The following is a 23,569-nucleotide window of genomic DNA, read 5'->3' on the forward strand; positions in this document are numbered from 1 at the left end:
GAGAGTAAGTAGTTGTGTGTATTGATCTCCAGCAGCCGTTCCCAGTGCTTTAGAGGACAGCCCTCTTAAAATCCAAAACATTTCCCCAGACCCCTGCCTGGGAAGCTCTGTGCCCGCTATGCCCATGGACCCCTGGCAGTTTCTCCACAGCCCACACTTGGCATGAGGTCAGAGGATTTGGGAGAGGGAGGAGACCCCACAGCAGGGCCAAAGGGACCTGGGACAAGTAGGTAGAGGGATGTTGGGCCTCAGCCCGAGGCACAGAGCTGCTGAGTGATAAAGTCTGCACGGGAACTCATGTCACTACAGCACACCACAGACCCTCCTCGCAGCTAGCCTGGCCTGGAATGCGGTCAGATGTGGTTCCCCAGGCTACAGCCAGCTGGAGGGGGTAGGGCAGGAGTCAGGGAGTAGGTGTTCCGGACAAGGAGGGTGTAGCCAGTGCAGCAGCATCCATGTTCAGGCATCCTTGTTACATAAAATCCCTTAAGGCGGAGAGCCGAAAGAAAAAGGCTGACAACTCTACATTGTATCAAGAGTTTATTAAGGGAACTTACAGATGAGATGCATCTTGGGCGGCAAGATGAGGTGGCTACTGTGTGTGCCAAGTGGCAGACATTAAGGGGTTCTAGAGTAGGGGTGTCGAACTCAATCAGAGAAGGGGCCAAAATCTAAAATCCAGCCTAAATCACGGGCCGAATGGTTTACTGAACAGTCATAAACTGACAATGTCATAAACTGACAGCGGAGTGCAGTGATGACAGCGTGGTGCGGGCCACATTGCAAGGCCTGGCGGGCTGGATTTGGCCCGCGGGCCTTGTGTTTGACACATGTGTTCTAGAGGAAAGGGCAAGATGGATGGGGATGTGTGGGGGTGACCCTCCCCAGATAAAAGGAAAATGCTTGCTTGTGGGTAATGGCCTATCCCAGGAACCAGGACAAAGGGAAGCCTAGGGGAGGCACTGATCAGTCTCTGGGGGGACTTACGGGAAGTGGCCTCTGTTCTGGCCCTGATCTAGCTGGTTCCAGCCTGAAGGCCCAGCAGCAGCCACCTCATTGAACAGTCCGTCTCCACCACAATCCCTCCTGTCCTCTGGCTGATTTCTCACCACATGCTCCAGAGGGGGAGCATACAATACAGGACGGTGGGACAGACCCAGTGACCGCTTCAGGGATGGATACGTGATCCAAATCAGTCCAATGGGCACCAGCCCCCCGGGACTTTTGCTGGAATCATTAAGGCTCCACGGGGGCTGCTGAGCTGGCAGGCGGTGGGCCTGGAGCTGGCGGAGGAGTGTCTTTGCCAATGGTGGGGAGAGCCTACTGAGGAAAGCTGCGCAGAGATGGATGGAAACTCCTGGTAACACCCATGGTACCAGACCCCACCAATCTGAAGCCATTAACCTTGTCAGTTAAATGAGACAAACTCTCCGTCTCTAATGAAACTACTTCGAATTGCAGTTGAAAGAGTCCTTCCTGATCCACTTAGTCCCCAAGTAATGGTCTTGTCAGTGGCAGGAAGGCGAGTTGACCTTGTAGTCCCCCAGGCTTTGATTGGCACCCAGGCCAGTCCTGGTGCCCTCCCTGAGCACTGTGGTGACCCCACTGCACAACGCACCCACCTCCCAAGTTCTCCTCAGGCACCCAGCAAGCTTGTGCTTGTCCCCTCAGCGCCCCTGGAACTCTACCCCCCACCCCACCAATTGGGGAGGAGCCCCACCTCCACTCTCAGGTTGGCTTTGGACTCCGTGTGGCCGCTGCTCCCTTTGTGCCGTGGGGCTCGCCCCTAAGCCCAGGCCTCAGATCCCTCCCGTGGCCTGGCCGCATGGGGGGTCCGCAGGGTTGTGTGCATCTCGTGTGTGTTCCCAGGCCACGCGGCACCGAAGAGACAGCACCAGAATCATCAGTTCCTGCCTGTTCTCTGTACCCTGGTAAAACAGTTTGCTTGCCCTCCACTGCCTTCTCCTGCTGACTTCAAATGAGCTCCAGCTTCTGTGAGCTGGAAAAAGCCTCTCTCTTGCTGGCTCTTTCCAGCTGCCCACTCAGACCCCTGCCAGGGGCTCTGCCCCCTCAGCTGGGGAGACTGAACTCTCCAAGGGTGCTAATGGCCCCCCTGCCAGACACCGGGACGTTTCCCAGTCACCATCCCCCAGCCTCACAGCCTGCATCCAGCTTCGGAACACGGCGATCCCTGCAGTTCTGTGCGGGGACAGCCTGAGGTGCAGTGAGGAGCCGGCCCTTTGATCCTGGGCGCCGCAGACCTGGGCCGCTCTGGCTCTGGACAGGCCACTTTCCCTCTCTGAGCCTCTGGTCCCTTATCTGAAACACGCCATTAATGAGATTGCTCTTAAGTGCATTGTGAGGACTAGATGAAATTAAGTGATGGCTCTGTGGGTGCTGGCAGAGGCGACCATTCAGAACTTCCTTCCATCTAGGCGAGCCCTCTTTCTGAGGCTCAGTCCCCAGATGTCTGCTCTTCACGTTCCCCTTACATTCTCCCACCTTCCTTCGGCAGACGGCAGACACCTCCCCCGCGCCCTCCCTCCACCCCTCTTGGCACTTAGCTGAGTGAGTGGCTGCGAGTGGTCCTCCTGGCCACCTCAGCCCAGCCTGCTAAGAGTGCTGCCTGCCTGCACTCTCCTTCCACATCCTCCCAGGCGGCGGCCCAGCTCTCAGCTAACCTGATCTGGCTGAGTTACCTTGTTGCGAAATGCCTCTGGACGCCTGGCCTTATCTGCCTGCTTGACACTGTTGGCAGTTTCTGGAAACACTCTTGCCCAGCCCCAGCCCCCCGACCAGAGCCACCAGGCCCTCAGGCCCGCAGCTCTCATCTTTGGCGGCTCCCGCTTCCTCTGCCCAGAGCTGTGATGCTGGTGCTTCCCGGACTCTATCTCTTATCTATGCTGGGGCCTGGCTGACCTCACACTGCATTTGGCCCACATTTATTATTTTTTAAAATAGGATTTTAAGAAATCTTAGTTGCCAACATTAAAAAAACAGATTTCACATAAAGGTCTGAATTTCTGGATGCTGCTAATAAGCTGGCAGGTCTGTCCACAGCTCGGAGTTCCCACGTGGCAGCCCCGGTTGAGGATGAGGGTGGTGCCTGGGAGAAGCCTCTCCCCAGAGGACTCCCAGCAGCACTCACCATCCACCCCTGTGATCTTACTCGCTTGTATCCATGGAAACCAAGTGTGGACTGAGGGCTTCGTGGTTCAAGAGAAACGGCAGAGATTGCACGTTGCTGTGGAAGTGGGAGGTACTGTTTAATATGCTACGGATGTCTATGTTGGAAGAAAGCCATGTCCCTCCTGCTTGTCTCTTGGTAGACCTGCCTGGGTCCAGCTCCCAGCCACTCATAGGCATCAATTGGAAGCATCTGTGAGGACTGCCCCAGACCTGTTCCAAAGTCATTCCGGAATCCAAGGTGAACCCAGACTTGAATCTTCAGCTGCTCCCTGAATGTCTCCTAAATGTTTCACAGGCACCTCATTCAGTCTCTCAACAAACATTTTTTGGCCTCCACAATGCACCAGGAACCAACAAGACATGAAAACAACACAGGAAGCCCTGTAATTATTGCCCAGGGTCCTCAATGGTTCTCTACTCTTAAAGGGGAGGGGCCGAACAACTTCAGATGCTCACGCCCAGGAGCCTGAGGGACAGGTGGTCACGGACACGCTGCACTGTCCAGGCCTAGTTCTCCAGTCCCTTCCCGGTCCAGGCTTAGGACCGGAGTGATGACAGTGCCCCTAGGCTGGAGGAGGACACCAGTTAGAAGCAAGAGCCCCACACAGGTAAGGCCCACACCAGAGTCTCCAGGTGTCAAGGTACCAGGCAGAAGTGAGCCTCCCATTTCAATTCTTCTCTGACCTCCACACCAGGCTGGATCAGGATCCCGCCCTCTCCTGTCCCCCCCATTTCCCACCCCCCATGGGTACCTTGGCCTAGCACATGGAATCCCCCTTCCTCTCCTCCGGCTGACCAAGAGTCCTCCTTGTCCCCATCACAAGGACTACTAGGATGGTTAGCCCTAAGAAAACCAGCTTAACCACTGCCCTGATACGTGCCTCCAATCCCACCATTCCTCATGCACAGGGAGGAAGCACACACAGCACACAACTGGATACAGGTTTATTGTGGCACTGGATGTGAACAGGGGCCGATGTGGCCAGCACCGTGTGCAATGGTGGTGGAGGGAGTGAGGGAGATAAAGGGGGTGAGGCAGGGCCTAGGGAACCCCAGGCTCAGGCCAGGGGTCGGGGTCGGGGTGACCTTTGCCAACCCTACCCAGAAATCTGGTGGGATGACTCCGGAAACGGTGGTGACCCTTCAGCTGGGCCGGGAGAGGCAGCAGTGGGCGGGAAGGGCTCACACGTGGGAGAAGGCATGGCTCTTGCAAAGGGGTTTGTCCTTCTTGGAGTAGAAAGTCTTTCCTTCCAGGTTGATCTGACAAATCTGGGGACAGCAGGGTCTAGTCACTTGGGGTTGGGGGTAGCCGGAAAAGCCCCTTCCTAACCTCTCATGGATCCCAGAGGCAGGCAGGGGAGGAAAGCTGGGGAAGACCACAGGGTGCTGGGGATGGAACCCAAGATGAGGGGGCACTCACCGCACACACAAAGCACGTGTCATGCCAGCTGAAGCCCAGGGCCTCCAGGAAGCGGTCCCCAGCGTCGATCTTGAAGTCACAGCCTCGGCATTTTGTGCCAAACATCTTCTCATAGTCTGGGAGGGATGGAGGCAGAGAGGAAGAAGGAGCTGGGTTCTCACCTGCATTGGCCACGCCCCTTTCACCTGGCCCTGCCCCTTATTTCTTTTTAAAAAAATGTTTTGATTTTGTTGACTGATTTATTTAAATACTAAAGGCCTGGTGCACGAAATTTGTGCACGGAGGGCAGGAGTGTCCCCTCAGCCTAGCCTGCACCCTCTCCAATCTGGGACCCTTGGGGGATGTCTGACTGCTGATTAAGGCCTGATCCCGGGGACTGGGCCTAAACCAGCAGTCGGACATCCCTCTCACAATCCTGGACTGCTGGCTCCTAATTGCTCACCTATCTGCCTGCCGGTTGCCCCCAACTGTTCCCCACGCGCGGCCCACCCCCCCCACCAGACTGATCGCCCCTCACTGCTTCTGTGTGCTGGCCTGATTGCCCCTAACTGCCCCCCCCCCTGGCAGAGATAGAAACGACAATGACAACAGAGAATCAACAGAGAATCATCAATCGGCTGCCTCCTGCACACCCCCTACTGGGGATTGAGCCTGCAACCCGGGCATGTGCCCTTGACCAGAATTAAACCTGGGACACTTCAGACTGCAGGTCAATGCTCTATCCACTGAACCAAACCAGCAAGGGCTGTTTTTATTGACTTTAGAGAGAAGAAGGGAGAGGGATAGGAACACTGATGAGAAACATCACATCTATTGGCTACCTCCTGCACGCCCCTACCAGGGATTAAACCTGCAACCCAGCATATGCCCTAAGTGGGAATCAAACCTGGGATTTCTTGGTTTATGGGTTGATGCTCAACCACTGAGCAATACCAGCTTTGCAGCCCTCCCCGCTATTTCTTACCTCGCTCACAGTAGGGCACCCCTTCTTCCATGTAGAAGGCCCTGTTCCGAATGGGTGTCTTGCAGGCTGCGCAGGTGAAGCAGTGCACGTGCCAAGTCATCTTCAGGGCATGCATGATTTCCTGGGAGGAGGTGACAGTCAACTGGCAGCTCAGCCCCCTCCTTCCCACAGTAAATGTGACATCTCCCTCCCACTCTCTATCGCCCACCCTGAGGTCTCCTGGTGATGTCCACTATGCCCCTGACTTGGCATGTTCAAAGCTCAGCTCCCAGTCTCTGTGCCCTGATCTGCTCCTCCCAAAGCTGTCCTCACCTCCACTTTTGGCAACTTCATCCTTCCACCTACACAGGCCAAATCCCCTCTCACACCCTGTGTCAGGCCCACCAGGGAATCCTGTTGGGCCCCCCTTCACAATGCACCCAGATCCTGACCACTGCCCAGCCTCCCTGATGCAGGGTGTGAGCCTCACATCTCCGGCGAGGTGACCCCATAAAACCAGCCTCTGCACTTCTCCCTCTGCTCCTACAGACTGATGTTAACCCGAGCCAGGCCACAGCCCTCTGCTGGAATCCCTGCCTGCTCCACATTTCTCTGAGCAAAAGCCAGAGCCCTGTGATGGGCCCGGAGGCCAGCAGGTCTAGCTCGTCCCTCTGCTGCCTCTACACAGACTCTCGGCTGTGGTCAATGCACCACACACCATCTTGGGGCTTCACACCAGCTGCCCCTTCTGTCTGGACTGCTCTGCAGCCCTGGTATCTGCAAGGTTCAGCCCTCAACTCTTTCAAGTTTCTGCTCAAATGTTGCCTTCTCCATGAAGCCCACTCTGATAACATCGGTTCATACATTTATTTAAAAATGGAAGAGTGGTCCCAGCTGGTTTGGTTCAGTGGATAGAGTGTCAGCCTACAGACCAAAGGGCCCTAGGTTCTATTCAAGTCAAGGACATGTATCTTTTTTATTTTTAATATATATTTTTAATTTATTTCAGAGAAGAATGGAGAGAGATGGAGAGTTAAAAAAATCAATGATGAGAGAAAATAATTGACTGGCTGCCTCCTGCACGTCCCCTACTAGGGGGGGCGTTGAGCTGGCAACCCGGGCATGTGCCCTAGGCTGGAATCGAACCTGGGACCCTTTAGTCTGCAGGCCAACATTCTACTGAGCCAAACTGGCTAGGGCAAGGATATATATATCTTGGTTGCAGGCTCCCCCCCTCCCTCCCCGCACACCTCCCACCCCCCGCCCTGGCCCAGACCCTGGTCAGGGCTCATGCAAGGAAGCAACCAATCAATGTTTCTCTCATATCAATATTTCTCTTTCCCCCTCTCTTCAACGCTCTCTAAAAATCAATGGAAAAATATCCTCAGATGAGGATTTAAAAAAATAATAATAAAATAAAAATGGAAGCGTGTGGACCAAGCTACATCTGAGCGCCTAGGTCTCAGATATACCATCTGTGCCCTTCACAAAGTCAATGTCACATATTACATCACATCACAAGCACCCCGGGCAGGACTCACTGCCCAGAGAAAGCAACATGCCCCCAAAAGATGGCAGAAATGGGTTTTGTGCCCCTGTCTGGTCGACTCCAAAGCTGGCTCTTCCCGCTGCTAGGACAGGACAGGGGCTCCAGCGGGGTGTGGGGGCCCACAGCTGGCCCAGTGGGTACGTGGCAGGAAGGCAGGCCTCTGCTGGTATCCACAAGGACCTGTGAGCAGTACTATCTATTTTAGCCCTAGTTTCCTAAATCTGTCTGCTTCTCCCACCCCCAAGCCCCTGATCCCAGCAGATTGGGGAGGTCAGCCTCCTATCCCATCGAGAGTGTGGGTGCTCCTAGGGCCTATCAGGCCCTGGAATCCCTACAAGAGGGGAAGCTGAGGCTGCAGGGCCACTCTGTGGAACTACCAGCCTGGGCCAGGGCAGGAGCAGAGTTTGCCATCAAAGCTCACTCCAGAACCCAGGATTCAGCCTGTTCTGTGAGCCTCAGCTCCTCATCTGTGGCCTGGGTGATAAACCTGCCCACCTAGGCCTTGGAGGGAGGGGGCAGGAGGAGTGCAGTGTAATGCCAGCAGAAAATCCAGATGCCCAGCTCAAGAGACCCTGGGATCCAGCCCATTTTCCAGAAGAGTCAAATGGAGGTGGCCTATTCTGGCAAGGAAATGGCTGTGATCTTGGACAAAACTCCCTCATCTATCAGAAAGAAATGACCAAACTGACTTCATATGATTGTGAAGCTGGATGCCTACACACATTAAGTGCCACGTGAACTGTCACTATAATGACGAAGATTATGATAATGTCCATTCTCCCATCTAATGATGGAACCTCTTTTTGCCGGTCACATGGCTGCCCCACACGGACTGTAGCCTCCCTTGAAGCTCAGTGGGGTCATATGACTGAGTTCTGGCCAATGGGATGGAAGCAGAGGGCTGGGTGGCAGCATCTTCTACAGACAGCTGACATCCCTCGCTCCCTTCCAATGGCATGCTGGCTGGAACATGAAGATTTTGGCTGAGGCCCAAAGCTGTAAGTGGTAAGTAAACCTGTGCAGACAATGGCCGAGTAACAAGATCTAGGAGCCTGGATCCTTCTACCAGTCCTGGGTTGCCCACCTCTGGACTTTAAAAAAAATATGCTTATAATTATTTCAACAAGAGGAAAGGAGAGGGAGAGACAGAAGCATCAATGATAAGAGAATCACTGTTCCACTATCTGTTACACGCCCTCCATTAGGCATGTGCCCCGATGGGGAATCGAACCGTGACCTCCTGGTTCATAGGTTGACACTCAACCACAGAGCCATACCAGCCAGGCTGGACTTTCTTAGGTGAGAAATAAGCTGCCATCATTTTGAATTTTCTACCACTTGCAATCACGGTAACCTAATATGAGTATCACCACAGAGCTCTCTGGCTACCTGTGACAGCTCTGCCTCTGGACCCAGAAATAAGAAGCATGAGTGACAGGAAGAGCCCACGCTAGAGTCAGCTGAGCCTGAGGCTGTTTCCAACTCGTTCCCCCACTTTGTGAAGCCTCTTGCTCCTTTCTGGACTTCAGTTTCCAGAAATATACACAGTAACCCTCTCAGCTTGTTATCCCTGCTTGTTCTGTACCCTTTTCCCTGGCTCTGTCTTCAGCCCGATACCCTCCGCATTCCCTTCCCGTGTGAACTCCTGTCTCTTCACAAGGTGTCCCCAGCACGGGGCTCACTGCCACACTTAACAAAGAGAACTAATGGGGAAGGCAGGCCGCCCGTCGCCCTTAGCTATGACATGTGTGACCTAAGTCCCTAGCCAGCTCCAGTGGCAGCTCGGTTGCCCTGCAGGAAGCCTGGCCAGGATATGCTGTGGGTGTAGTCTCAGTGGTAAGACTAAGATTTTGAACCACAAGTTTTTGAGTGTGTTTCTGGCTTTGCCACTCAATAGTCCTGTGTCCTTCTAGCACACCAAATCATCTCTCAGTGGCCTCATTTTCTCATGCATTAGGGGTGCAAACACTATAGAACAGCCTCTCAAAAGACTGTCACAAATAACCCCCTTCTCTTTGGTCTTCCACTCTTAGGAGTTTGCTCTGTGGCCTAGGTGCACAGCTCTAACTACTGAGATAAAGATGCACATTCCTGGTTTTTCTTCCAGTTTAAAGGCAAAACGTTATTAAGAAAATACCATTTGCCCCTCTGCCTCCTTCCTGTCTGCAGCAAGAATATAAGGTCAGGGCCTTGCACAGTCACCTGGTAACCATGACAGGATAAGTTTGGGGACAAACGTCTATGGGCTAAGGATTTTGGAGCAAAAAGGCAGGAAAAGCCCAAAGGCATCCGTAAGCCGCTATCCCAGCCCTGCAATTTTTATGATGAACTATAAACCCTTCTGCCTAAACCTCTGCAGTGGGCTTCTCTGTCATTGCAGCCAAGTGCAGTGACACAGCCACAGCTTGTTTCAACTCGATCCACATGTACTTCCCTTCTTCGGGGAACGTTATGCTAGTTTTCACTCAGGGAACCCGTCTTCCCCCATTCTCAGCCAACTCCCGCTCCAGAGCCCGTGTCACCAGGCCAGGCCAATCAGAGACACGGGGCTGGGGTCAGAGATGGGCATGTGACGCAAGCCAGGCCGATGAGCAGCAGCACTGGCACTCCTGGTGCATCACCTGGCCCCGAAGGGAAGCTGAGCTGACGCTCACTCTGCAGTGCTAAGCTGGGGATGTAACCTGGAGCTGCGGTGGCTCCGTTTTTGCTGCCTTCTAGGGAACAGCAAGCTGGGAATGAAGCCAACAATGAAAACAGAGGCAAGGAATAGGAAGAGTCCTGATGACCTCAAGACCTGCCATCAGCTGGGCCTGAAATTTAGCACCCCTTGGGCTTGTCAGTTATTTGAGCCAACACACTTTTTTTGTTGTTGTTAATCCTCACCAGAGGATATTTTTTCCCATTGATTTTTAGAAAGAGGAAAGGGAGGGAGAAACATCCATTGTTTGCCTCCTGCACACGTGCAACTGGGGACCAGGGATCAAACCTGCAACCCAGGTAGGTGCCCTTGCCCTTGACCAGGAATTGAACCCACAACCCTTTTGGTGCATGGGCTGGTGCTCTAACCACTGAGCACACCAGCAAGGGCTGAGCCAATACACTCTTGCTCAAGCCCTTCTGAGTAGGATTCCGGTCATTGTTAAAAGGATCCTGAATAATGCAAAGTGAGACCAACAGAGCAACCCATTTATTAAGCTAAGGATGGAAAGGGCTCATGCAGGTAGAGCCCCTCAATGCCAACAGGGTCAGACACACCTTCCCACCCACCTGCCAACCCCACTCACGCCTGTGATCTTCTTCTTGCACTTGGCACAGCTGGGTGCGTAGCGCATGTCGTAGCAGGGTGGGCAGAAGATGGCACCCTTCTCCTCGAAGAAGCCGCCCTCTTCAAGGACCATCCCGCACTGGCTGCACACAAACTCCTCGGGGTGGTACGCATGACCCAGTGCCACCAGGTAACGGCCCCTGAGGGGGAGGTGAGGGCAGAGAGAGGGAGACATAGAGATGAGGTGGGAGCTCCTGGCCTGAGCCCTAGCGGGTTTACAGAACACCTGTTCTGAAGCCTGGAAAGGTAAGTTCATTCTCTGCATTTCCCAAGAAAGGGAGGAAATGGGCTTGGGAGGTGACTTGCCCACGGTCACTCAGGGAGAACAATGAAGCTGTATCACTCTATGACGGGAGTGGTGCAGTGTGGGAATAAGGAGGAGGGTTACACTGGGTGGGGCTGCTGGCATGGGCCCAATGAGCCTGAGCAGCTGGGGGCCTGCAGGGCAGAAGGCCCAGAGTGCCCATGAGCCCTGAAGACCAGCGGGTACCCGAGCTGACGCTATCCTGCTTGCCTGGGGAGAGGCCCACAGGTCCCACGTGCTGCAGAGCATCAGAGCTGATAGGAGTCAAGGGCAGGGGTGGAGCCAAGAACTAGAAAGCCTCTAGAATCTGGTACTTTGATTCTGAGGGGAGGTTTGGGATCCGGTTGGACCCCAGAGAGCAGTGCAGAGAAGGAGGGGCCCCAGGCCAGTCTGCAGAGCAGAGACTAAGTAGAGACCAAACAAATAGGAAGGAGAGAGGCAGCGGGGCTGGGAGGGGCACGCGCTCCTCTGCCTGAGAGCAGCCAGTCCATGGGGGAACTCTGATGCATTGCTTCCATTTCACTGGGGCAGACGCTGACAAAGACTGATGTGGGAGGGGAACGTAATGCAAGTTTCAGAATCTGAGGACCCAGGTGAAGTTCCTACCCCCACTCCAAGTGGGAACTGAATCTGTATCCTGTGCAATGGCAGCCGCGATGAGTGGGGAGACGGATGGGGGAGCAGCGGTCAGGTCAGGAAAGGAACCGGGCACCCACCGGATGACCTTGTGGCACTGGTGGCACACAGGAGTCTTGCCATTGCTGCCACCGCCCGCTCCTGGGCCCCCTCCAGCAGCCGCCTGCACGATGGAGGTGCGGTTCTGCAGAGGCGTGGGCGTGGCGGGCTGGCTGTGCCGGGTCAGCACCGTGCTCGTCTTGTCCGGGGCGTAGCGCTCAGCAAAGGCAGGGTCCACAGCCCAGGGTGGGCGGCTGGTAGGGCTGGGGGTGGGAGGGCCTGCCAGGGCCAAGGAAAGTGGCTCTGGGGTGGCGCCCAGTAACCCCAAATGACAGGGAGAAAACCCAAGGCAGCTTGGAGGGACCCACCACCCCCATATCCTGGAGGCCACCCGCCCTTCCCTAGGCCCAAGCCCACTCTCTCTCACCAGGCCAAGGTTCCTGGGATGTAGCTGAGGCTGGGACTGGGGCTTCTGTCCTGGGCACCTGGCTGCAAGATCTGCCATTCAAGGTACTGCACGGCTGGGTCTCCTAACAAGACCCCACCCCCCAACCCATGGGAGATGCCTGGGTGCATGCGAGCTGCTGGGCTGGACTCCAGGTCCCACTGGGTAGGGGTGGGTCAGGCAGCTGCTCCCAGCCAGGTTTCAGCAGGCCTGTCTGTTGCACAGGGCTGGGAGGTGGAGCAAGGATCTTGCTTCCAGGGCAGCTCTTGGGACTTCCTCATCCCCAAGATCCAGCTCTGAAGGCAGGGCCCTCTTTGCCAGGTACCACCTCCCACCAAGACCCAGACTGGCAGGGCCCACACTGGGTCCAAGCAATCTAATAACCCACGCCCAAAAATACAAACCAAGCCCACAAAGACAGAGGCAGAGAAAGGAGGACGGAGTGTTTATTTCCATGCCCAAACCAGCACAGACCCGGTAGACAGTAGTACCAGAGGGCAAAGAGGGAAGGCAGTGGCAGATGAAGCCGGGCCCTATGCCAGGCGGGCAGCCAGGGCCAGGCCAACAGGAGGCTCAGTACAGGAGCAGAAAAGAGGTGGGCCAGGTAGGCAAAAGCTGGAGGCACTGGGGGTGCCCTGGGCAGGAGGGGGAGAGAGAGAGGCAGAGAGGACAGCTGGCCAGCCAGCGCCGGGCTACGACTGCACGTTGAGCACGTGGGCAGAGCGCTGGTGGTGCCAGTCCCGGAGGCGGGTGTAGCGTGGGCTCTGCAGCTCCAGGACATACTTTTCCCTGAGGGGCAGAGAGAGAAGGAGGAGGAAGTCGAAGGAAGGAAAGGTGGAAGGGAGAAAAGAAAGGAGGAAGGAAGGAGGAAGGAGGAAGGAAGGAAGGAAGGAAGGAAGGAAGGAAGGAAGGAAGGAAGGAAGGAAGGAAGGAAGGGAGGGAGGGAGGGAGGAAGGGAGGGAGGGAGGGAGGAAGGAAAGGAGAATGGAGAGCCCCGGCTGGGAACCCCCAGAGCAGGCACAGGGTAGTGGCTGGAATGGGAGAGGAAGCAGATGAGAAAGAGGGTCTGGTGCCTGTCCTTTTACCTGGACTTCTTCAGGTGCTCCTCATCCGGGTCTTGCACTGAGAAAGCAGAGGTAGGCATTGGCCAAGAGCAGACAGAGGGCCATCCCAGCCCTGCGCCCTGGCAAAGGGTCACAGGGTGCCCAGCCGGCTCTGGCTGAGCCCGGGCCCAGGCTGGGGGCCAGGAGGAGAGTTGGCCCTGCCCTGGGCTGCCACTTACTGAACTCGGTGCCCGTGAGGTGGGCAAGGATGCGGAAGGAGCGGGACTGGCCTGTCCCGGGCCGTGGCCGCCAGTCTTCCGTGTCCTCCATCAGCCGCTGCTTGCTGGGGTCTGGGGCCAGCGGTCGGAGCGGCTGTCTGTGGGGAGGGTGTGGCTCAGAACCTCATGCCAGGGGTGACCAGTGGGGCAGCCCCTCCCGGAATTTGTGCGTGTGGGCTACAGTGATGGGAGAGTGGGTAAGGGCAAGGCCAGGACCCTGCTGGGTGGATGAGGGGGTAGGGTAGATAAGTGAGAGGGAGCCAGGGTTGGAAGGGACCACCACCCGGAATGCCAACAGGAAGGAAGAGAGGGACAAGCAGAGGGGGCTCACTGACTTGTCAGGGGTCTGCACCTGTGAAGGAAATAGACAGATGGGACAGGTAAAGGAAAAAAGGGACAAATACATGGGAAGAAGAAAGATAGCATGGGGTCAGAGTTGCCAGGGGCAAGGCTGCACTGAGTATCTGAGTCTCAGTGGGCCCAACACCACACCCCAACCCCGGGGTGCCAGCAGGGGGTGCTGCCTGGCTCAGAGCTCCCATATGGGCAGTGCCTGGGCAGCAGCCATATCCTAGGAGGGACCCTAAACCTGCAGTCCCCGCCCCGGACGCCAGGGGTCACTGCCGCACAGTGCCAGTGGGGCTGGGGTGCAGAGCAGAGAGAGCAGCAATGGGTGGGCTTAGCGGGTGGACTTAGCATGGGTGGTGGGCCGGCAAGACGGACATACCCATTCTGCTGTGGGGTGCTGTCAGCCAGCAGGGGTGCCCCGAAGGGCCGCGCTGTCTTGTTGAGGGAAGTGCTGGGTGCAAAGGTGTACCGCGGGGGGTCCGAGGCAGGGGCCAGGGCCTGGGCGGAACGGGGAATGGGAGGGGGCCTGGGCCAGAGCTGTGGAAGGGGTGCCCCCCCCACCCGGTGAAGAGAGGACAGTGGTGCTCCAGCCCTGCCCCTACACGTCTGGATGAGGCTTTAGTGGAGGGGGTGACTCAGGTCTTAAGGGGCCCATTTGGGAGCGATTATTTCAGCCCACCAGTGCGGCTAGCAGCACAAGCTGGTAGAGGTGTTGTGGACAGACAGGCAGAGATGCATGGGGTGGCCCTGACCCAACTCCCAGCTCCCCACATTCTCCCAGGCTCCAGCTTCTGCCCCTTACCCTTGGAAGGGGGTACAGAGGCGGCTGTGCAAGGAAAGCAGGCCAGCCGGGAGTCCTATCCCACCCCACCCCAGATGGCCCAGGCCCTGTCGCCTACCTTCCGAGGTTTGCTCTGAGCCGGCTGGGCCCTGGAGGAGAACAGGAAAGGGTGACAGACAGCCACGACCAAAGGCAACTCACCTGCCAGGCGGGTCAGAGCCCTTATACCTGCTGAGACCCAGGCTGAGGCGCTCCCCACAGGCTCGGATCTTGTTTTGGGCTTCAATGTGCGTAAGGCCTCCAGCGTTCTCGCCATCGATACTCAGCACCCAGTCGCCAACAGCTACCCCGGCCTGCGCAGCTTTGCCTCCAGGCGTGAGCTGTGGAGAGAGACGAGGGTCACCAGGCCAACCAAACTGAGGCCAACGGTAGTCAGCCTGCCTGCAAGCTGCCCGCTTCCAGAGCCCAGAGGCCTCTTTCTTCAGCTGATGGATACCAGAGATCTGGGAGGGGTGGGGCTCACCTGAGCTTCACAATCACCAGTTATTTAGTTACTCACCTCCATGATCCTACCCAGTCTAGAGACTGCCACGATGTCAGCAAGCTGCCACCTCAGGTTAAACCCCAAACTTCTCAGCTCCAACTGGCTTCTTGCCCAGACTGTTCCACCCACCAGACATGTCCTCCGGCTTATGCATGTGGCAAGTTCCTCCCTGACGCCCCTGGGTGCCCTCACTGACCTCTTGTGCACACAGGATGCTGGGGCCACCACAAGGGATCTGCCAGGCTCCCATGAGAGCCAGGAACAGGCTCCATCGTCTTCAAGTTCCCAGTGAACAACGCATGTCTGAGGGGCCCATGGGTGCTAGCTGGGGCTTCTTGGCTATCAATGTGCCACCTCACGCCCTTCAATTGCCACTCTCCCTCTCCCCATTCCTTTGGGCTCTGGTTGGGGATCCCTGGTTACTGTGGCAAATGAGGAGCAGTAACAGGATGGAAGGGTCACCCAGCATGGGCTGAGACCATCAGGGATGACTTGTGAGAAATGGTGGGTCTTGGTGACAGGAGCGGTGTGTGCTACCCAGGGGGTGAGAGTCCACTTATGAAGGCCTCATGGGTGGGGGAAGGAACCAGGACTGGGCCTGGAGGTTAGGAGGTTCCATTAGCAGTTTGAAGGCCTAGGGTATGGTTATTTCTCAGGTCTCTGATAGAAATGACAAACCCCACTGGGCCCGCCCAGCCTTCTAGTCCAGCAGCAGCAACCCAGACAGGTGCAGTGCTGCTGCGCATGGGTGTGAGCTCCCAGGATGCCTGGCCAGCTGCCCAAGGGCCCGACATAGATCAGGCTTCTGAGGGGAGTAACCAGAAGGGAGATTCATACTTCACAGCTGGGGGTTGGAGGGCTGGGAAGGCACAGGCTGCCCAAAGCCCCAGGAGGCTCCTCATGTGTGCAGGGACACAGACTGAGTGGAAGCAGAGAAAAGGGAGGCAAAGAGACCAGATGCAGAGACTGACAACATTGGGATAAGGAAGAGATGGGTTCGATGGTTCTGTTTCATGCTTGGGAAGTTTGAAGGGTAAGGCATGGGTGACTCCTTCACCTGCTAAGTGGTAAGAATACAGCTTACATTTATTGAGCACCTAGTATTGCCACATACTGACACTGAATCCTCCAACAACCCTGTGGAAAAGAGTCTGAGATTATACTCATTTCATACATGGGAAAACAGAGAGGTTAAGTAACTTGCCTCAAGTTACCCAGCTAGCAGGAAGCAGGGTGCAAACCCTACTCTAAGGCTCCACTACACCAGGCCAACTCTGGTGAGTGTTGGGGCCCAACTCAGAGGCCAGCCTACCTGGAAAAACTCCCTGATTCCTGTCACCTTTAGTTCGATCCAGCCCCTTACAATGGGCACAGGGAAGTAACGCCCTTGAAGGGAAGTGACTTACTCAAGGTCATGGTGAGTCAGTGGAAGGGAAACCTGGTCCAGCCACTCCCTACCCATAGGGCTGGCTCCTGGGAGGTTTGGATTGAGCCTGAAGTGGGAGTCTTGGGGTGGGCAGGAGCAGCTGGCTCCCAGAGTTGGGACAACTTCCTTCCTAACAGTGGGAGTGAGGACAGGAAGCGCATGAGGGATAGGGGCGGGTCAGTGAGGTGGAGAGAAAAGCATGAGAGCTGGGAAGGCAGGAAGGGGGCGGGGGATGGCTGGAAAGAGAAGCAAGGAGGCCAGAGGGACCAAGGAGGGGAAAAGAGCCAGAGGGGCTGGACACTGCATGGGGTAAGGGGTGAGTCAGCCTGAGGGCTCCACTGAGCAGCCCAACCCCCCAGTCCCAGACATTACCTCATCTCCCAGGCCTGGGCCCACAGCCAGCCATAGCCCCTCCCCCCTCCCTCCATGCTGGGGTCAGGGGAGAGGGGGAGGGCTGCCCAGCTCATAAAAGACCACCCCACCCATCTACCCACCCACTCACTAGGGCCCAGGTCCAACTATGGGGCTGGGATTAACTGGTGGCCTCATCCACAGGCTAGGGCTGCTGACAAAGGAGCCAAGAGTACCCCCAACAGGCCACATCTGAAAATCCAACCCCCAGGCTATTCTGCGGCCCATCCTCGGCGATGAAAAAGCTAAGACTCCTCGGCCACAGAGGCCAGCACTTTCCCAGGGAGGGGACGTAGGGCAGGTTTTCATGGCTGCAAGGCTTGAGAATTGCATAGCGGTGGGTGTATGGTAGGAGGACCGCTGCCCTTAGCTACCCTGCTGGCAGGGCGGATTTCAGGGGAAACCGAGGAAAGGCTTGTGGGAAAAACAGTGACCACCTCCCTGCCCTGGCCATCAAGCCCAACCCCCACAGACAGACTCCACCTTCCGGGCCCGCTCAGGCTAGGCAGTGCCTGGACAACCTCCCGACCCCCTCTGGGCAGTGCTTGTCCTGGGCTTCCTGCCAACAGCCGCCGGTCCACCGGGTGCCTGGGTGGGCCTCTCTGGGCAGGCGGATTGGGCACAGAAATTCCCCACCCCCTGTAATCCCTAGACCACAGTCAGAGACACCAGCCCTTGGGCTGGCCTCACTGTCCCCGGGCAGGCAGTTTGTTCTCTGTACACCACAACTGACCCTACAACTGGAGCCATGGCCTGGTGGTCACTAGCTGAGGCGGCCACCAGTGTGGTTCAGGGACCCAGACCTAGGCCAGCCATTTTTGGCTCTGCAGAAGCCTGCCACCAGTTGTTCATCCCAGTGTGGGGCTGCATTCTTGGGCTTATAAGGCAATCCCCCTGCCACAGGGAGGGGCCAGCCCGCAACCCCGCCCCTACCAGGGCAGGCTCTCAGGGGCTGAAGTCAGAACCCTGGAGCCCATTTCACACCTACTTGGGGTCAAAGGCCACTGCAGCCAGAATGGGACCAGTGGAAGGGAATGGAAGTCCTCCAATACAGCTGGAGAAACACCACCACCCACCCACCCACAAACACTGCAGCCATCCCAGGGCCTGAATACCATCCCTGTTTGGCCAAGGAATCTCCAAACGAGCCCTTCCAATTCAGCCCTGAGGTCCCTCACTTGAAAAACAGGTGATAATGGCTATTTCCTGGGTGGCAATGAGGCTGCAGTGAGATCTTGCAGTCAATACCTTGCCTGGGGCCTGGCAACAAGTATTGCATTGCTCCCTCAAGCAGCTTACACACTTCCTTAGAGACCTCAGGCTCCCTCCTGCAGACTGGGCCTCAGAGTGGCCCCAGGAGCTCTGTGGAATGCACCAGGTAGTGCAGTGCTGGAGAAGCCTCTCCTCGTATCCACCTAGCTCGTAGACCTTGTAACAAGTGCTCCCCCCCCCCTCTGGACCCGGACACCTCCTGGTTTTTGGATCTGGCTCCAATTCCTTCCATCATCCACAGGAGACCCGAGCACCCACAGACTCCTGGCATAGGCTCACCCGGGAGATGGAGAGGGGCACGTTGAAGTCCTTGCCCCCTTGCAGCCGAAAGCCCCAAGGGGCTGGTCCCTCCAGCACCACCTTGAAGGAGTCCATGGTGCCTGCCCCAGAGAGAAGAGAAAGGTGAGTAGCCCGCATGGTAGGGCAGGTAGGCACAGCTCCGGACACCAGCCTTGGACTGGTGCCAGGCAGGAGGGACAGACGCGGAGCACACCCAGGTCACCAGTAGGCAAGCACCTAGTCAGGTTTGGCTGTGCTGCTGGAAAGACAGGAGCAAACCCCCTCCTCCTCCAGGGGCTGGGAGGGTGAGGAGAGCCTGCATCCAGGCTTGAAGTTTCTTTGCATCCACAGCTAGTAGCACGACCTTCCCCCAAGCCAATTTGGAGTCTCGGACAGACAGCGGGGTGAGTCAGGGGCCGGCGTTCCTCTCCCCCGCCCCCAGGTCCCGGCAGGCAGGCCGCGGCTGGAGCCTGGTCGGGCTATATAAGGCGTGTAAGCTGACACTGTGCAGAGCCAGCGGAGGGAGCACCCGGGGGCTCGGGACTCAAGGGGGAGGGGTGGGAAGGGAGGCGGCTGGAGCGGGTCCTAGTCATTCCGGGACTAGTCGAGGCTCCTGGGAGCCATGATGGGACATCTCTAGGCGCTAAGGGGAAAGCGGGAGGCCGCGGGGGACGGAGATCGGTGGGGGTTAGGACCCCAAAGCGTGGCCTGGAAGGGAATTCATCCCGGAGCGCAGTGGGGGTGGTACCTTCCATAATGGCCTGCTACCATCCAGATGTGACTCAGTTTCCCCCTGCCCCCCCTCCGCCCAAATCCTATGCCGCGACCAAGTCCCAGGCGCAGGAATCAGCGCAGGCGCCGATCTGCCTCGCCGCGGCCGGCTTCGCCGCAGGAAGGCGGGGGCGGAGGCGGGGGTAGGGGCAGGAGCCCGGGCCCGCGGGAGGAAGCTCGGCGCTGGCCGCGACCACGCAAGCCCTCTGTGGTCCCTCGAAGCCCCCTGGCCCCTGCCTGACCCAGCCCCAGCCGCCCCTGCGGCCGCCAGTACCTGTTCTGCCCCACCGGGGCACTGCTCGACGGCGGGCTCCAAGGAGCCGCCTTGGGATCGGCCGCCGTGCTCTGGCCCCGCCCCCGCGGCAGCCGTCCGCTTTGAGGCCACGGAAAGGGGCGGTGTCTGAGGCCACGCCCAGACGAAGCCCCGCCCAGCGGCGACCTCTCCCGCCACAGGAAGCCCCGCCCAATCCTCTCGCCTCGGCCAATCACGACGTCGGATCACGCTTTGAGTTGGAAAGCTCGGCCCGCCCACGCCCCTCCGCGTGGGGCGGGGCCTTGGTTTCGCGGAGCCGCTCGCCCGGCCGCTGGCGCCTCCCGCTGGCCGAGTGAAAGAAAAGCAACCTTCTGAGACAATTGTCTCTGAACATTCGTTTCCTCCTCGGAAAAATGGGACCATGATGCCCGCTTCGCAGGGCCGCCGTGAGGACAGGTAGTGTTTGGGGTAAGGCTCAGACATCGGCGGCTCCAGAATTCCTAAATCTGTGGGGGGGCACATACCGTAGCGGAGTTTTGAGGACGGAACAAGAGAACTTGGAGCTAGGTTTGGAGAACACTGACTCTACAAAGGCAGAAAAAATAATGGCAGGAGCGAGTGGAAACGGAGGGGATCCTCGGCTGGACGCTGAGCCTGACCTGTGCCCCTGCCCTCACTCCCACCCCCTGACCCCGGGGCAGGGAGCAGCCCGCTGCCCTGCGTTCCCGGCTCAGCGTGGACACCCAACAGCGTGGACAATGTGAGATGGGCTGCAGCCTGGTACCAAGAACAGGCGGCACCGCTATGGGAGAGTGTCCGAGTCCCTACTTGGCCGCCCTCCCCCACACACTCCTCCCAGCGCAGGTGTAGGGGATGAAGCAGGAACAGGAGGGTGCGGGTGAATGAGCAGGCGTCCACCCTTGCCTACTTGTAGGACATGGCCGCTGCTGTCCCTCCTCCACCGTCATCACATTCCCCTCATCTGCATCATTCCCTTCACTGCACAAACTGCTGTAAGACTCTTGACCCCACCTGCCCCTCCAGGTATGGCCCTTTTATTCTCTCCTTAAGAGTGAAATTCCTTGAAGGAGTTATCTGCGGGCCCGTCACTACTTGCTTTCCTTCCGTTCTCTCTTGAACCCACACGTGAGGCTCTTGTCCTTCCAGTCCTCTTCTCAAGGTCTCCAATGACCTAGGGTTATCAAATCAATGGCTTTCTCAGCGTTGCTCTACCTCTGCCTACGGGCACTCCAGGTGCATTGCCTCTGGCCTACTGCTGTTCCTTCTCCACCTCCTTTGGTGGCTCCTCATCTGCCTCCCAACCTGGCCATCAGATCTTTCCCCTCTACACTAATTCTCTAAGACCCCACCCTGTCCTGTGGCTTTCAATAACACCTACATGCCCAGGACTCCCAGGTTATATGTCCAGCCCTGACTCCCCCCTCCCCACGAACTCCAGACTCTCCTATCCAACTACCTGTCTAATCTCTAGTTGGATGTCTCCTAGATATTTCATATCATGTCCCAATTTAAACTAGTGATTGTCTCACCTTCCTAACTCTTTCCCCATCTCAGTAAATGCCTGACCCGATAAAAACGATGAAGCTATTCTTCCTTTCCCTTCTCTGGTATTCTCCAGATTGTGCACATTCCACATCTAGTCACTACTGCCACTGGTGTCGTTGCCACATGTCTCTTGTCTGGAAACCTTAATAGTCTCCTCACAGATCTCCCTGCTTCTACCCTTGCTCGCTCCAGAATTTTCTCCCTACAGCTGCCAAAGTGATATTTTTAAAGCAGAAATCATGCCACATCACACTCTGCTTTTAGCATTCCTAAAACATTGCACCGAAAATAAAACTAAAATCTGCCCTAACCGGTTTGGCTCAGTGGATGGAGCGTCAGCCTATGGACTTAAGGGCCCCGGGTTCGATTCTGGTCAAGGGCATGTACCTTGCTCGCCGGCACATACCCAGTGGGGAGTGTGCAGGAGGCAGCTGATCGATGTTTCTCTCTCGTCGATGTTTCTGGCTCTCTGTCCCTCTCCCTTCCTCTCTGTAAAAAATCAATAAAATATATTAAAATAAATAAATAAATAAAACTAAAATCCTTAAATTGTACATGACACTAATAAACTAGTTCCACCTCCCACTATTTTTTTCCTTGCTCACTCCACTCCAGCCCCGGTGGCCTCCTCATTGTTCCTCTGACATGTCAAGCATATACCTGCCTGAGGGCCTTCTGCTGGGAACACTTGTCCCCGGATATCTAAACAGCAGGCTCTCTTACTTTGCTCAGGTCTCTGCTCAAATGTTGCCTGCCTTGCGGGCCTTCCCTGATGACACTGTCTAAAACAGCACTCCTGACACCTCACCTGTATCACACACTGGTCCCTTATCCTGCTTTATTTCCCCCCATGGCACTGACTACCAGCCGGCATTGTATTAAGTGTTTTTTCATTGCCCTTTGTTCCCATTCGAATGTCATTCCAGTGAGAGCAGGGGCTTGCCTGTCTTGTCCACCATTTCCCCAGTGCTGTACACAGTGTGAACGAAGGAAGGATTGAGAGAGTGAAACAGCAAATAAGCGAAGGAAGACCGGACAGTCCAGGGTCCTAGCAGTCCTCTAGCAGAGAGGACACTGGCGCCAGGTTCTTGGACCTCTTGTGAAGCTCAGGCCTAGGTAAAACCGTCAGAGCTCCTGGCATAGGCAGCCCCTGGGCTAGGACACAGTGCCCCCTGGTGACCAGGACACTTGCAACTCCAAGGCAAGGCCCCTAAAGTCCTGAAGGTTTCCAAAGACTTTCTGTTCCAATATGGTTGAAACCTCAGAGTAATTGCCATGAAACAAAGAGGCTTAGATTAAAAAAATAAAAAATAATATTTTTATTGATTTCAGAGATGGAGACAGAGGGAGAGAGAGAGAGAGAGAGAGAGAGAGAGGCATCAATGATGAGAATCATTGATTGGCTCCCTACTGCATGCCTCCACTGGGGATCCAGCCTGCAACACAGCCATGTGCCTTGACTGGGAATTGAACCAGGACCTGGTTCATAGGTTGACACTCAACCACTGAGCTATGTGGGCCGAGCTCAAAATGTATGTATGTATGTATGTATGTATGTATGTATTTATTTATTAGATGCATTTTAGATGCCCACAGTCTAACATCCGGTCGCATTCTTTTTTTTTTATGGTTGTTGTTTATTTTTGTTAACCTCACCTGAGGATATTTTTCCCATTGCCTTTTAGAGAAAGTAGAAGGGTGGGAGAGAGTGAGAGTGGGAAACATCAATGTAAGAGAGACACATCAATCGGTTGTCACCCTGACCAGGGCAGGGACCAAACCTGCACACAGATATGTGCCCTTGACCAGAAATTGAACCCACAAGCCCTCAGTCAGGGCCAGTTGCACTCTTAAATCCTGAGCTTGTGGGAGAGGTCTGTGGTGAGGAGGGGTAGTTAGCCTGTGAGATGTAGAGACGGAATTGGCTCGCTTAGGGCTGTGGCTCCTAATCTTGGATGCACACTGCAGTTACCTGGGGAATTGAAACCACCCTGCTGGACTGAAGCCCAGCCCGTGGGTGTGGGCCAGGCATAGGCATTTTTATTTTTTTATTTTTTTAATATATTTTATTGGTTTTTTACAGAGAGGAAGGGAGAGAGATAGAGAGCTAGAAACATCGATGAGAAAGAATCATCGACCAGCTGCCTCTTGCACACCCCCTACCGGGGATGTGCCCACAACCAACGTACATGCCCCTGACCAGAATCGAACCTGGGACCTTTCAGTCCGCAGACAGATGCTCTACCGCCGAGCCAAACTGGTTTTGGTACATGGGCATTTTTAAAGGCTCCCAGGTGATTCTCAGCACCCAGGTTTGAGCTACACTGTGTCTAAAGTCAGAGTCCAAGCAGAACTCAGAGAGAGGAGGAGGGAAACCAAGTGAAGGAGGGCTGTCAACTACTGCTGAGAAGTTGGGAGAGTCCAGGTCACAAAGGGAGTTCAGGATGCATTTGTCTGGGGGAACACGGAGGTTGGTGACCCGGATAAAAGCCATGTAATGGAGTAGTGGGCACCACTGGGAGACGAGTTGGTGGGAGGGAGAATGGGAGGTGAGAAAATGGAGACGAGAGGACTCAACAACTCTTTTGAGGACTTTCTCTGTGAAGAAGAACAGAGAAGTGGGGAGACGCTGAAGGAGAATTTGAGTTCAAGGGAAACTTTCTTTTATAGATGTGAAGTTTGGAGCATGTTGGTGTGGCTGGAAATGACAATGACGGTGATGGAACTAATGGGTGGAAGAGAGGGGA

The 23,569-nt window shown here is 56.0% G+C and overlaps 1 protein-coding gene across 4 annotated transcripts; it reads right to left on the reverse strand.

Annotated features, from left to right (window-relative positions):
- Positions 1-4,119: 4,119 nt before the first annotated feature.
- Positions 4,120-19,406, reverse strand: PDLIM7 (PDZ and LIM domain 7). 4 transcript variants are annotated; one of them, XR_014795231.1, is made up of 13 exons: positions 19,278-19,382; positions 18,233-18,333; positions 14,529-14,680; positions 14,419-14,449; positions 13,899-14,017; positions 13,133-13,269; positions 12,936-12,972; positions 11,833-12,639; positions 11,447-11,684; positions 10,386-10,566; positions 5,574-5,694; positions 4,610-4,725; positions 4,120-4,458 (listed from the first exon to the last, which is right to left on the reverse strand). XR_014795231.1 is itself a non-coding variant. In XM_084886660.1 (13 exons), exons 2-13 carry the CDS (start codon positions 18,326-18,328, stop codon positions 4,372-4,374), a joined length of 1,377 nt encoding a protein of 458 aa, XP_084742786.1. In that variant the 5' UTR covers positions 18,329-18,333; positions 19,278-19,406; the 3' UTR covers positions 4,120-4,371. The 4 variants fall into 4 exon arrangements, 3 of the variants coding, with proteins under 3 accessions (XP_084742786.1, XP_084742784.1, XP_084742785.1); XM_084886660.1 differs by having other exon boundaries at positions 11,833-11,894; positions 19,278-19,406; XM_084886658.1 differs by lacking the exon at positions 19,278-19,382 and adding an exon at positions 18,470-18,621 and having other exon boundaries at positions 11,833-11,894.
- Between the last annotated feature and the right edge of the window lie 4,163 nt (positions 19,407-23,569).

This window comes from Pipistrellus hanaki (assembly GCF_964339955.1).
Source record: "Pipistrellus hanaki genome assembly, chromosome: 5".
NCBI lineage: Eukaryota > Metazoa > Chordata > Mammalia > Chiroptera > Vespertilionidae > Pipistrellus > Pipistrellus hanaki.